General features: G+C 57.3%; 5 protein-coding genes across 5 annotated transcripts; 1 reads left to right on the top strand and 4 right to left on the bottom strand.

The window, feature by feature from the left end:
* Positions 1–1,104: 1,104 nt before the first annotated feature.
* Positions 1,105–3,127, bottom strand: B0H64DRAFT_460894 (uncharacterized protein; the record flags this gene model as incomplete). Its single annotated transcript, XM_062807479.1, has 3 exons — positions 2,262–3,127; positions 1,317–2,166; positions 1,105–1,243 (listed from the first exon to the last, which is right to left on the bottom strand). The coding sequence occupies exons 1-3, from the start codon at positions 2,740–2,742 to the stop codon at positions 1,105–1,107; spliced, it is 1,470 nt and encodes a 489-aa protein (XP_062659526.1). The 5' UTR covers positions 2,743–3,127.
* A 385-nt stretch (positions 3,128–3,512) lies between these two features.
* B0H64DRAFT_442351 (uncharacterized protein) lies at positions 3,513–5,903 on the bottom strand (the record flags this gene model as incomplete). Its single annotated transcript, XM_062806635.1, has 3 exons — positions 3,513–5,156; positions 5,206–5,548; positions 5,605–5,903. The coding sequence occupies 3 exons, from the start codon at positions 5,901–5,903 to the stop codon at positions 3,513–3,515; spliced, it is 2,286 nt and encodes a 761-aa protein (XP_062659525.1).
* A 999-nt stretch (positions 5,904–6,902) lies between these two features.
* Positions 6,903–8,677, top strand: B0H64DRAFT_397106 (uncharacterized protein). The gene is made up of 2 exons (XM_062803850.1): positions 6,903–8,177; positions 8,239–8,677. The coding sequence occupies exons 1-2, from the start codon at positions 7,052–7,054 to the stop codon at positions 8,436–8,438; spliced, it is 1,326 nt and encodes a 441-aa protein (XP_062659524.1). The 5' UTR covers positions 6,903–7,051; the 3' UTR covers positions 8,439–8,677.
* Positions 8,678–9,187: 510 nt separating this feature from the next.
* On the bottom strand, positions 9,188–10,629 carry B0H64DRAFT_374156 (uncharacterized protein; the record flags this gene model as incomplete). The annotated part of the gene is made up of 2 exons (XM_062802314.1): positions 9,188–9,270; positions 9,348–10,629. 2 exons carry the CDS (start codon positions 10,627–10,629, stop codon positions 9,188–9,190), a joined length of 1,365 nt encoding a protein of 454 aa, XP_062659523.1.
* An 80-nt stretch (positions 10,630–10,709) lies between these two features.
* On the bottom strand, positions 10,710–11,872 carry B0H64DRAFT_161238 (uncharacterized protein). Its single transcript, XM_062798599.1, has 4 exons — positions 11,598–11,872; positions 11,241–11,416; positions 10,808–10,955; positions 10,710–10,749 (listed from the first exon to the last, which is right to left on the bottom strand). Exons 1-3 carry the CDS (start codon positions 11,728–11,730, stop codon positions 10,848–10,850), a joined length of 417 nt encoding a protein of 138 aa, XP_062659522.1. The 5' UTR covers positions 11,731–11,872; the 3' UTR covers positions 10,710–10,749; positions 10,808–10,847.
* Between the last annotated feature and the right edge of the window lie 1,167 nt (positions 11,873–13,039).

Genomic DNA, 13,039 nt, shown 5'->3' with positions numbered 1-13,039 from the left:
GTGCCTTGCACCTTGGCTTCAGGCCCTCCATGGTGTTCTTGAGATCTTGGTTTCGGGCTCAAGATCATCAATGCCTTTTTTGGCCGTCATCGAGGACCGAGAGCTTTCCGCAGAGCCCCGGAGCTACCCCTGTTTGTGGAGCACGGAGCTCTTGGGCTTCCGGGGCGAACACACCAGCTTTCCTTCCCGTCCGTACAATCTCGGAGCGAAACCTCTGCTAACAATCCCGCCAGGCCTCCATCGGAGTCCACAACGACCCCCTGACCGCCGAAGCCCTCGCCGCCGCGAAAGCCGCCGACGCCATCCTTCTCGACGCCATTGGCGGCCCGAGATCGAGCGCATCGCGCGCCCGGCCGGCTTCTTGGCCCTAGCCAGCGACCCGCCGAGCAAGGTCTGGAGTCTGGACAAGGCCAACGTGCTCACGACGAGCCGCCTGTGGCGCAAGGTCGTGACCGAGGTCTTCCAGAAGGAGTTCCCGCAGCTCGAGCTCGGCCACCACCTGATCGACAGCGCCGCCGTGCTCATGATCAAGAACCCGCGCGCCCTGAACGGCGTGGTGGTCACGAGCAACCTGCTTGGGTATATTATTAGTGACGAGGCGTCGGTTATCCCGGGGAGTATCGGGCTGTTGACAACGGCATGCGGACCAAGGAAGTGCCGGCACTTCCCAGATGGGCGACGCTGTCATTGCCGAGCTGGTGAAGCTGCTCAAGGCTTGAATCAGTTAGGGGGTGGATTTAGGGGGTTAATATGCATCGATGGGTCATGACTTACGCGAACGGGTGTGGAAATTTGGGAACCAGTGGTGAGATGATGATAAAACGCTGATGGCTGGATTTGTCGAGGGCTGGGCTAGATAAAGGGATATAGGGCAGTACCGTGAAAGGTTAGAGGTCAGTGCCCGTGTTGAATCCAAATCGCTATTCTTCGCTGTTTTTCGCTGTTTTTCCAGACGCAGGTCTCCTTTACTTCGTTCACATCTTTGCCAGGGCTGTAGTCTTCGGGCGCTGGCGTGTTCTCTAGTGCCTCTGCAGAAGACAAGCACTGTTTCTCTGCTCCTGCCCATGTTCGGACGTGCGGGGTGGATGGCCCGAGTTGATATGATCACCCGTCTTCAGCGCTGGCGGCATTGATGCTGGAGGTTCCGCCAGAGAGAAACATTTCCAGCTTCTGCAGCTCCTCGCTGTCTCTCCCCTCTTCAACGACGCGGTTTAGCGCACCGTCATCGAAGGCGATTCCGTACCTACTACCCGTCAGCACCCCGAATCGACATGAACGAAACAACCGAAGCAAACAAGGGGACCAAGGTAGCATACCACAACAGAATCCCCAACAACCTCGCCTTCTCCACCCTCTCCCTGAAATCGCTACCCTCCGCAAGCTCCGGCACCCCCGCCACCAACGCCTCCCAGAACACCGCCCTCAACCGGTCCGCGTCCGGCCAGTACTCAAACCGCCTCCCGCCCTCCCCATCATCGGCCATCCGCCCCAGCAGCTCCTCCACCCCGTACAACCCCACCCCAAACGGCAGCCACTCCCCCTCCGCCCAGTCCACCAGCCCAGTCAACCGTAGCCCCTTATTCTCATCACCACCCCCATCACCCCTATCACCCTTATCCCCCCTATCACCCTCACCCCCCCTATCACCCTCATCCCCCCTATCACCCTCATCCCCCCTATCACCCTTATCCCCCCTATCACCCTCATCCCCCCTATCACCACCACCACCACCACCCCCATCCTCACCATGACCGTAACCACCCCCAACCCCAACAAGTAAATTCCCCACCCCCCCACCCCCACCACCACAACACAAATCCCCATGCGTCAACACCCACGGCAACCCGCCCTCAATCTCCCGCTCCAGCACATCCCCCACCCGCGCCGCCACCGCCCTCAGCCACGGCCGCGGGAGATCAGCCCTCAGCCGTGCGACACGCGCGCCCATGCTGCGGCCGATGGTGCGCTTGGCGTGGGATAAGAAAGGGGACGTGGGGGGGCGGGAGGCGCCGTGGGAGGGGGTGTAGTAAGCGGTTGCGAGGGACGTTAGGAGGGGGGGGAGGTGGGCGGGGGTTTGGGGGGTTGGGATGGGGGTTGGTTCTGATGAGGGGTGGGTGTTGTTATAAGGGGGAAGGGAGGAGAGGGGTTTGCCGGGGAGGAGGGTGTCTTTGTTTTTGGAGGGGTGGGTTAGTTTGCTTTGGGTTGGTTTGGTATGAGATTTTAGGGAGGAAGGTGGTGGAAGGGATGGGCTCTTGACGTACGGGCGTAGACGAGCATGGTTCTGCAGCCGGGGGTGTTTGGGCCTTCGGGGCCTGGGACGTCAGGGCTTGCATCTGAGTTGATGACACCTAGGAACTGCGTCTCCGGGACTAGGCTGCCAAAGATGGACCGCGCTGCGGCCGTGATGGAGAGGTCGATACTATGGCGCGGCGGGCGGAACTGGAGGACCGTGCCGCCGGAGCCGCCGCCGGCGTCGTCTGGGATGAGGAGCGTGTAGGAGCAGCGGCCCTGCATGCTGCTCTCGGCGATGGTGGCTTTGGGGTATTTGTCTCGGGCGAAGCGGAGGCATGCCGCGTGGGTGGGATCTGTAAAGGTGTCTGCGTGGGTATCTGGGCTGCTGGCTGAGGACGGGGAATTGGTCCGTTGAGTGGATTCCTCATCCATGGATAAAGTGAAGGCGGAAACCGAGGATAAAGAGTCTCGCTCTACCCCACGGGCAGGGGGTTGGATGAGCATCTCCATAATAAGATGCTACAAGACTACCTATGTTCACGTAAAGATGATGTCAAGAAGAGTAAAGGCCAATGTGTTGCGCGATACTCAAAGGAACATGGCGAGCGTAGCGGTATATTTCTACCTAAGAATCCCTCGGCGACGAGGGTCGTGACTGTGCATGTCTGCGGGGACTCGAACCGGTTCCAGCTTCAAGTAGGTAAGCTGCAAGCCACATGTGTCTCGTGCATGAACAGGTAGTACAAACCTAGCTTCCTGCAGTCGCGACTAACCTCAACCCGCCAAAACCCCCACGTATAACACGTAATGTACAGGGATATAAGTGCCGCAGTGTTGGTCATGTTATTAGTCGAGGTCGTCAGCACACTTCGCTGCTGGAGTGTAAGAGAGAAGAGAGCGGGAAAACGGCCGAGGAGAAGCTAATAAAGAAAAATATTATAAGAGACAGGAACAAGAAAGACGATAGACTTCTTCTGCAACGACGCGGCACCTAACCTGGCTCGCCCTCTTACTAATAAGCAGACATAAAACGCTATTTGCAACTAACACTATTGCCTAATCATAATATCCTAACAGTCTGTGTTACCTCCGCTGATGCCCAAACAATCTGTTGCCGCAGGACAAGCCAGGGATCAAAGGACTGCTGCATCACCCCTACCCCACGCACTGAAAACGAAGACCACAACCAAACCAACAACCATACTCAGACAAATCCAACACAACCTCACCAGAAGAAGGCCCCTCTCGTCAGCAGTAATGACAACAACCTCACCGCAACCCTACCGCTGCCTCTCCCTTCGCACTCCTAGCATGGCCAGCACCCAGCCCATCCTAAACATCCGCAGCATTCTCTTCACAATCCCGCCGATGAAATCGACAAACACCAGCCGGAAGACAGCCCTGATCCAACCACCACCTTGCCTAAGCTGCACACGCGGGGGGTTAGCACCGTCACCTGCGGCCGCCGGCTGCTCGTCGCGCACGCCGCCTCGTCTGCGGAGGTCAGCGGACTCGGGCTCATCCATACCCGTGTCCGTGTCCCGGGCCGTGGTGGTTGCGGATGTGGGTGTAGATGACTCGGCGGCAGGGGTGGTGGTAGCCTTAGCCTTGTCCTTGTCGTCGGCAGGGCCAGGCTTCGAAGCGGCGACTTCGGCGTAGCTCGGCCGTCTAGCGCCGGGGGTTTCGGGTCCCGCGGTTTTGCTGTTGCTGGGGTTTACGGACTGTGGTGATGCGGGTTTGCTCGCGGGTTGCTCCTCGGTGCCACGGGGCTGCGGCGATTTGGCCTTGCTCTCCGGGGGGCCATCGCTGCGGGGAGGTGGCGAGGCTGCGACTTCGGCGTAACTGGGGCGTCTGCCATGCGACACCTGGGTGGCAGCGTCTTTGGTGTCGCCAGGTTTGCTGGAACTCGATGACCTTGACGCTGTGGCCTTGTTCTCGCCGGCGCCTTTGCCGCTGAGAGACCCGGTTGAGGAGTTGTCCTTGCCGAATTTCTCTTTCTGCTCCGGATTCCGAGGTCTAGTCTGCGCATGCGCTGGGTTCGCGTGGCCCGACATCCCCGATTGTGGCGGGTGCAATCTTACTTCCTCCAACGATCGTTCTTTATGCTTGTCTAGTTCAGCCTCCGGAGATGTCGGGTTGTTGGGTTCATTAGGATGGTCTCCCTTTCGATCCGTCTCTGGCGACGAGCATAGGTGCGTTGGTGAGGTCTCGGACGTCATAAACGGAGCGCGAGCTGGTTTGACCGTCCTAGGACTCACACCATCACGCAAAGCAACACCCTCGTCTTCATCACTAGTGGGAAGGTTTAGGTGCTTGGGTTTGGCCTTTAGGGGGTTAGAAAACACAACTGCAGGGCGGAAAATGGACCCTTCTTCCGCTGCCGGTTCTTCGCTCGGTTCCTCACTCTCCGAGATAGAATGAAGCGAAGCCGTGGCGTTCGCTGAGCCAATCGAGCCTCGTGGTGACTTCTTCGGAGCGCGTTGTGTTGGAGGTGACGGCGCTGGAGGGGGGCCCAGCGAGAAGTCGCCTGTGATGTCCTCGGTCCCCCGACGTGATGGGTTAATAACCGGACTACAATATTTGCCATCAACGGACGCATGGTCGGTCGGAAGCCCAGACTCTAGTTTTCGAACTGCGTCCATGATATCATCTCGGGCCGAAGGGAAGCGCTCCAAGGTCGGGTCGTTTAAATCGACCTTGTTAGGATCAAAGTCTTGGGTTTCGGTCGCGTGTAAGTCCCCCTCGTCCTCCTCGTCCTCCACGGCTTCTTCCTGCGGCTCGTACATGCCGACACACTCGTGAGCGAAAAGGGGTGATTTGTCGGCAATGTATCCCTCTTCATCATCTAGGGTTTCTTCTCCGCGTGACTGTACCTTGAAAGGGCTACCCTCGCCTGGAGGAGGCTCAAGGATGACGATCGTGTCCTTGGTCGTCAGATGGTGGTACACAGTGGGGGGGAGAGGAGGGACATACTTGGCGATCGTGGAGAGCTTCGGCACTGTCGGCCACCTCTGCTGCGGTTTCTGCCTCTTCCGACATGCGCCGGCGTGTTTTTTTGGCGACGCCAGCTTCGTCTCGCTCACGCTCTGGCACTTCCTCGTGAAGAAGCTCGGCAGAATCGGCGACCTCGGCGGCAACTTTAGCGGGAATCGGAGTGCCCGTAGCCGAACGATCGGTGGAAGTTTGTCCTGTAGAAGGCTGGAGACGCTTGGAAGCTGCCTTTGCGTAGGACAAGGGACGGTCGCCGCCACCATTGCTGCCGGCGCCTTGTTTGCCCTGTGGTCCCTGACCGTCTGTATCTTGGCCGTGAGAGGTACTGCCAACGTTAGCATCATCTTTTTGTGTGTACCCTGCGACGCATGTTGGGCTTACTCTTGCTCCGACTTCACTTCCAATACATGATTCGTGTTGCCAGCACTATCCGTCACGGTAGGCCCATCGTCTTGTAATACCCACCAGTCTCCGTTACCAATGCGAAATTTGTACTCGATCTTAGACCCGGGTTCGGCGTGGATCTCCTTCTTGAAGTCGTATTCCCCATCCTCCCGAACCGTGGGGTCCATCTCGTGGGGTTGCCATGACGGGTTTGAGAAAGTGCCTGCGACGTAGAGCGGGGGATGAGTGCCGGACCTGTGATAGGTAATGACAACGGGGATCTGGGTCGATGCCATGTCGGACAGATGACGGGCCTGACGAGTCGAGATAGAATAGGGGCGGGATATTAAATAAGAGCTTGGTTTACTGCTCCCAATAATGCTTCGGGAACCTTCGGATAGGTACCCGGAACAATATCAAGGAATAAACCGACTTCGGTCGCTGACTAGGTGATGAAACCAAGTTAGCATGGCTGACCAAACCAACATGTGCCGCCCATGACGGTTTGGAGGGACTTTCACGCCACTCTGAGCCTCCAACAGCTGGGGTGGTCGTATGCAACGGCGGGGCGGGCTCGGCAGGGTGACACAGCAGGAAGAGCAGAGCCGAGAGCCACGGGCATATGCAATGGATAGATAGATGGATAAACGGATCATGAACCATCGGCCAGAGGGGGAATGGGACTCGCCTTGTTCTCGCAGGGGTTAATTTACTGGTTTATTTGTTAGGTGAGGAACGAAATATGCGTATCGTAGGAAAGCTCATTTGGATATCGAGACCATCATCTCGTTCTAGTTGGGGATGAGCTTGAAGATGTAAAGATGCAGTAGTGGGCAGCCGAGTCAATTGGGAAGTCGGGTTTCCTTGGTTTAATGCAACACACGCAGGAACAAGTTTGTTTCTTTCTCTCTTAAGCAGGAGCGGACTGCATGCAGTTTCCCAGCCCTTTCCCGCATTGATCGATGCCTACCCAGCTTCTCCTACGTACCTACATGAATAAAATCCCAAGGCGGAACTTCCTAGGCAGATACCTACTAGCGAGATCCCCGATCATTGGCACAATCTTGCGGCTAGTGGCAAGCAGTGACGATAATAACTCGAACGTTGTGCGAGGAAATTCCATGAGGCGCGTCGCAGTTGCAGGAGAAGCTCAATGACTTCCTTGTTAGGAAAGGTGGAGCAGGGAGCTCAGTGGGACCTTGGCGCGGGGCTGATCCCCCACATAAGCGTCATCGATAACCTGGAACTCGGCCGGCGGTCGCAAGCGGCAGAGTTTATTCTGCTAGCGTTGACCGCCTTTAGCCAGCAAGGTAACAAAGGTGTGATTTGTTTTGTCATTTCAATGCAACTCTCATTCTCCCTCATCAGGCACCGTCAGGCCTGCACATCAGCCTCAACCCCTGCCAACCCAGGCCGTTTCGAAACACGACCACGTCAATAAGCCATGGCAGGCCTTCCACCAGACATCATCCAAGTCAAGCGCAAACGTGGCAAAGATGACGATCCCGTCGACTTTCTTCGGCTCGAGGAGACCAAACGATCCCGGTCGAGCGATGGCGGTTGGGTCTACCAGCGCAAGCCAGCCGATGTTGCGCGTGCTAGCCACGCGGCCGCTGAACCGCCCAGCCCAAAGATTCCGGTGATCCAGCCAACGCGGGACGGCGATGGAGAGCGACCGGTCAGGCACCCGCGCAAACGAACTAGGGCTCCTGCCAGGGACGATGCGGCTGCCACAGGAGCTGCCCCAGATACACCCAACGTACCAGAGCAGCCAGCGCCTACCGCATCGAGTCACTCGAGCACCGACCGCATACGTCGGTTCCACATGGCGCGATCCAACTCGCCCCAGCCGACAGCTGGCGTGTCAAAGAGGCGCGCAGTGCCCGCCGTGTTCGTCGAGAGGGGCGCGAAGAAACAACGGGAGACATTGAAGGCCAAGATTCAGGAACACAATGTAACCCCAGCAGAGTCACCAACGCCCGTGGACGGCTCGCCGCCCTTGGGACCCTCTCTCCCGGCAAACGAGAACCGGGCGCCCAGCCCAGTCAAGTATAAACGGCCGGGTCATCGGGCCTGTACCTCTACCTCCGACAATAAACCTACGCTCCCTCCGTCCATGCGCGAGCGCGAAAAGTCCGACGTAAACGAGCTTGCCCGAGTCATGGACAGCTGGACACTCGATGAGATTACCAAGAACCTCAACAAAATGGAAGAACAGAGCACCAAATCCAAATCCAGTCCGGCGAAATCGCGTTTCAGGCCCAAGCCCCCTAAGAAGCGCTATTTTGAACGCCACCCCGAGTCTCTGGCCCCGAAGCAGCAGCAACCCCCGGTTGACGCGACATCCATGGACGTGGACGTCCGGGTAGTGGGGGACTCAACCGACGAGGAGGACTACGTGTTGGAGACCTACGAGCGCGTTCCCGCACAACGGTTACAAGAACGGGCGGTACCGCCACATATGGTGGGCGTTTTGATGTTTGATACCGAACCGGATATGGTCGATTTCTTCTACGGCAATGAGGACGATAGCGACGAGGAGTTTCCGGAAGATGATGAGGATGAGAACGGTGAGTAGCCAACTCCCCTCGGTGTCGGCTGGCGTTTGCAGACAGCTAACCGGTTACGCAGCGGAAAACTACTATGCGGCAGACTATCCCGAAGAAGACCTCGACTGGGACGACGAGTTCGGCCGAAACCCCTACTCCTACACAAATACGAATGACTCGGACAGGGAAGAATTTGACGAGCGGGATTACGATGATGACGGTTTTGAGAATGGCGACCAGGTCGGCGTGCCACAGGTGCAAGCCAAAGAATGGACGTTTTGAAGAGCAACGTTATGGGCGAGTGTATTATCATATGGTTATTGGCTCAAGCGGCGCATCGAACGCAACAAGGGATGAGCATTTGGCGTTCAGGGTTTTGTCAAGGATACAGGAAGGATACAAGACGGAAAGCAGAAAATCGAGATACATGGAAGATATCTCGAAACCGACCCTTGTGTGGAGGTAACAACGAAATATAACACCCGAGGAGGGTTCACTAGCTTGTAATTCAGAGGCCCGATGTCTGGGTGATCCAGATAGTCTCAAATTGCACACGTACGTACATTTCCAAAAATCAGTATCCGGTAGCTCGGGGTATATCCCAAACACCCCGTGAGGTCAAAATCAATCTTGCCTCCGCCCAAGGTCATCAAACATTACATCAGCCGACCCCTACCCAGACACCAACCGAGCCATTACCGGGAGGAGGAATAAGAGCAAAACAGACTGTGCCTCCCAAATTGCCGTTTTACCGACGGTCACCGCCGGTCCCTTGTGATACAGGGAAAGAAGATAGATTGGAAAAGGAAATAGGACAGACAGGTGTATGGAAGTGGGCATGGACTGGGTTCCATTATATCCGTGGCCGTAGGTTAACAGCACCAACATTGGTAACATGAACATCGTGAGACATGTACGTGGAGTAACCACATAGAAAAAGGGGGTATGGACGCAGACAACCGAGCTTGTAGCGAGAGACAAGAAACGAAGATAAAAAAAAAAAGAACAGGGCGAAAAGATACTCCGAAAGATCAGAAGCGCACCACTACCCGCTGGTGAGGCCGCGCCGCCCGAGCAGCGAGCCACTCCTCTCTCTGCCGGCGCCGGTTCTCAGCTACAACCCGTTAGCGACCAAACAATACACAGCAAAGCCGCGGCACAAGTTAGATAGTCGGAGTGGAGTGTACTCACCAAGAACCCTAGCCTCAGCGCGATGCTCCGGACGAACCCAATCATTGCGCTCATCAACCAACTCCTCAGGAAACCGCTCCATCAGCGGGAACCTCGCCTTGCGGCACTTGACCTGGCGGGTACGGTAGGCCACACCCCGATACATCTTATACCACTCCCTTTTCTTCTCCCCCTCCTCATCAACCACCACCTCCTCCCCTACCACCTCACCCCCCACCCCAAAGGACGATGACGGTGACACCACACCCGGCGAACCCGGCGGGGTCGGCATATCCCCCCCAACCACCTGGTGGCTGTGGCCGTCAACAGCGCCATCCACCGCCGGATCAACCAACACCAGCAACCCATCCGGCCCCACGACAGGCAGGTGTGCGTTGGTGCGGTAGTAGGCGCACTCCAGACCACTAACGCTACGGGGAATGGACGGCCAGCGGGCCATGTAGGCGCGGCAGACGTCGGACCACGGCAGGTCGAGGTCGACGCGGTGGTAGACGAAGAAGGCTTCTTGTTCGAAGGTGTAGGGCTGGTTGTTGCGCTTGCTTGTTGTTGTTGTTGCTGATGCTGGTGTTGCTGTTTTCGGGGGGGCGTCTGGGGTGGGGGGTTCTTCGTTTCCGCCGCTGGTTGTCTTTTTGGAAGGGGGGTTGGTGGTGGTGGGTTTGGTTTTGCGCGGTCTTGTCCTGCTTGCTACACTTGGTGAGATTGGCGTGGGGCCAGTTGGGCTGGTAGGGGTGGTGCGGTGGTGGTCGGGGTTCAGCTCTGAGGAGGAGCTGCGGCGGAGGCGGGCATGGTCCTTGGTGCTGCGCCTTTGGCGGTCGCAGTCGGGGCTGGAGCGGTGGTGGTGGAAGGGGGTGCGGGTTGGGACCGAATAAGAACGGGGGGTTGTGCTCGTGCCCGTGCCGATGCAGTCGGTTGATGCCCGCCGCGGGCCGAGAGAAGGGGAAGGCGGCAGGAAGCCCGGGTAATGGCCTGAGACGGACTGTGGGCGGGGAGGGAGCGTCGACCAGTGCGGGTATGGAGCGGAGAAGAGGGACGGGGAGGGCCCGATAGGAGACGGAAGTGGTGACGGGGGGAAACTCGGGTAAGGCTGGAGCTGCGCGGGCGGCGGCGGGACATCCCTGAGAAGAGTCGAGATGGGAGGGAGGCGCTGGTCGATGTAGATGCCTAGAGAGTCTCCGAGTCCCAAATCGTGGTGGATCCGGGGCAACCTCGAGTGTCCCACGGGGGAAAATCTTTGCTCCTCGGCCTGCCTAATGGCGAGGCGAGAGAAGGGGTGGGAAACCATGGCACAACGAATACGGTAGAGTTTGAAAAAATGGATTTATATTGGATGAATGGCCAGGGGAAATATACAACGGCCTGCCGTCAGATGTGAACGAGTGACAGGACCTGAAAAGTCAAAGACCTGGGAAGTGTCAAAACCGGGGACCCACTGGGGAGTCCGCAAGCCTCTATATACCTACAGAAACTCAGGAACCCGGACGAGAAGTTGCAGACTGATTCTCACAAAGTGAGTGTCTGTTGTCCCGTAGCTCCGCGCTGAGGGAGATCCTCACTGCATCCGTAGTGTGCAGTAGCGCTATCGACGATGCAGCAGCAACCCCAAAGGTCCTAAACACAACGAGCCAATCTGTAAGCCTAAACGAGGGGCCATGGTGGGGGGGGGGTGAAGGGATCGAGGATCCTCTGCCGGCGGCCGACAAGGAGATGGGTCGCTCTTGGTGTGCCGGGCTCCCGTCTGAGATTGGCGAGTCACTGTCGTACGCCTAAGCCTTGTCAAGCGGCTTAACCTGTGGACGACGGTGGCCCAGTCCAGCCAGGGAGGGCATCTGGACCCCTGTTTCCCCAGCTCCCTAAACGGGTCTCAGACAGCATGCAGGAAAAAGGGTCGATCACCATGCGATGCGGTTTGGGTGAATCTCTCCGAGGCCGAAGAACCCCTGCTGTATCGATCGCCAGCTGATGGCATCCCAGATCTCGCATTTGACGGTGTGGGTGTTGACGTGACGGTGTGGACGGAACTTGGCGTCGGCGCGGGCACTTGTCCCAATTCCGGATGGGGGTCAACACTCCTACAGCATGGGAGACGTCAGCTACCAATGTATAAAAAGGAAACTTGAATGGAGGTACGTAGAACCAGTCAGTGTTTCGGGGTCATCATTCTGAATGACTCTCCTTGTAAGGGCACGGTGCTATCACAATGCCTCCATCACGGCGACAGATTGACCTCGGGGGCCCACGGGGGTACGCAACCTGGCCCTCGACCGAGACACCATGTGGGAACAAGACGCGGACTGGTGTTAGTCTTCCCCGCAGCTAGAGTTAGGCAGCGTTGTCCCCGGAAGACGGAGTACATCCCGAGACCCAACAGGCACCGAAATAGCATCCACAGCTGGGTACGTCCTTGGGGGATTCGATGCTTGAACCCACCAGCTACCGATGGAAACGGGGATCTCCGCCATACCGACCAGGGGTTTGGGTGTCGCTACCATCAACGTGTAACCATCCAAGCTGGACTATCATCAAACGCTTTGACGCCGTCGCCAAAATGTTCAGGGAGAGCGATAAAACAATAAAACCAAACGAAACCCTTCGACAACGATGCCAAGGCGGGAGGAGAAACCGGGGTGGGCAATCCCAAAGGTGAGCAGCAGGTGAAGCAGCCATTGGATGTGGCGGGCATCGGTACCTTCCGATGCCTTCGCGGACAGGTCCAGATATCTCGCAGGCTTGGTGAACGATACTCGGTTGCTCTCAATACTACTGTACCGCAGGGAACCGGGAAGAGTTGATAAGAAAAAAATGATGTATGTCTCGATGTGTGTCAAGGAAGGTCTGAGGGTGTGGCAGACCATTCCTGTGATTGGCTCAGGTTTGCGGACCCAGATCGGTGGGTCTGACAGCTGTGCCGCAGCCAGTTAGCGTGGCAGACGGCCTGTCAATGTCGGCTCGATCTGGAAGCCGCACGATCGTCCAGCCGAAGCATCTTGCATGACACGAACGAATCAAACAGTCCAGTCCGCTGTCGAGGACAGTATGTAAATTAGCTCAGCTTTCTTGTCAAAACTTACAAAGCTACCTGCAGTCATCGAGAAGAGACCGTTGGTCCTCAATCCGGTCAACCGACATATTGTCCCTACCTAGGTACGAAGTACTGTGTAGGGTCTTGCTCTTTCTGTCTCAACTTGCTCTTTCCTCTCGACCCAACCACACCCAGGCGTGGCAGGCGAGGTCCCTAATTCAGCTTGAACTCTGGAAGGTGCCGCCTTGCCGCTCCCACCCATCTGAGGTAGTCACAGGACAGAAAAAAGCGGGACGGGGGACTCGAAATGTGATAAATCGGTTTTCTTCTCTTCGCCCTCTCGCTTGAAGCAGTCTCGCCGGGACGACCTTCTGCACTCGCAGGTCGAGAACCATGGCGCGTCAGGACGAAATGTCACGCCAGGCCGCATACAGTGCCACCGCCATATTTAGCACATTCTGCAACCGACCAGATGAGAACTCGACACCCAAGAGCGGCCGCATCCAAGACGACCCCTTGTTGGCATGCCCCGTTCTGGTCCAATGCCAAGTGGGTTACCCGTGCGATTTCCCTTACAGTCGCAAGATACTATTCATCTGAAGCGAGTCTCGAAAGCCATGGTTGCAGAGCTCAGCCAGCCCCCCCGAGATGGCTGACCGACTCCCGAACGCCA

The sequence above is a fragment of the Chaetomium fimeti genome, assembly GCF_033439085.1.
Source record: "Chaetomium fimeti strain CBS 168.71 chromosome Unknown B0H64scaffold_4, whole genome shotgun sequence".
Lineage (NCBI taxonomy): Eukaryota > Fungi > Ascomycota > Sordariomycetes > Sordariales > Chaetomiaceae > Chaetomium > Chaetomium fimeti.
The sequence above is the reverse complement of the archived record's forward strand: the minus strand, read 5'-3'. Positions and strand labels throughout refer to the sequence as shown.

Bases quoted from the DNA above. Each gene is read 5' to 3' on its own strand.
- B0H64DRAFT_161238 (XM_062798599.1), bottom strand. From the start codon at position 11,730: ATGCTATTTCGGTGCCTGTTGGGTCTCGGGATGTACTCCGTCTTCCGG. The intron at 11,417-11,597 runs GTTGCGTACCCC...CCCATGCTGTAG, and splicing joins GTGTCTCGGTCGAGGGCCAG to GAGTGTTGACCCCCATCCGG. The intron at 10,956-11,240 runs GTGATCGACCCT...CGTTGTGTTTAG, and splicing joins CACCCAAACCGCATCGCATG to GACCTTTGGGGTTGCTGCTG.
- B0H64DRAFT_397106 (XM_062803850.1), top strand. From the start codon at position 7,052: ATGGCAGGCCTTCCACCAGACATCATCCAAGTCAAGCGCAAACGTGGC. The intron at 8,178-8,238 runs GTGAGTAGCCAA...CCGGTTACGCAG, and splicing joins AGATGATGAGGATGAGAACG to CGGAAAACTACTATGCGGCA.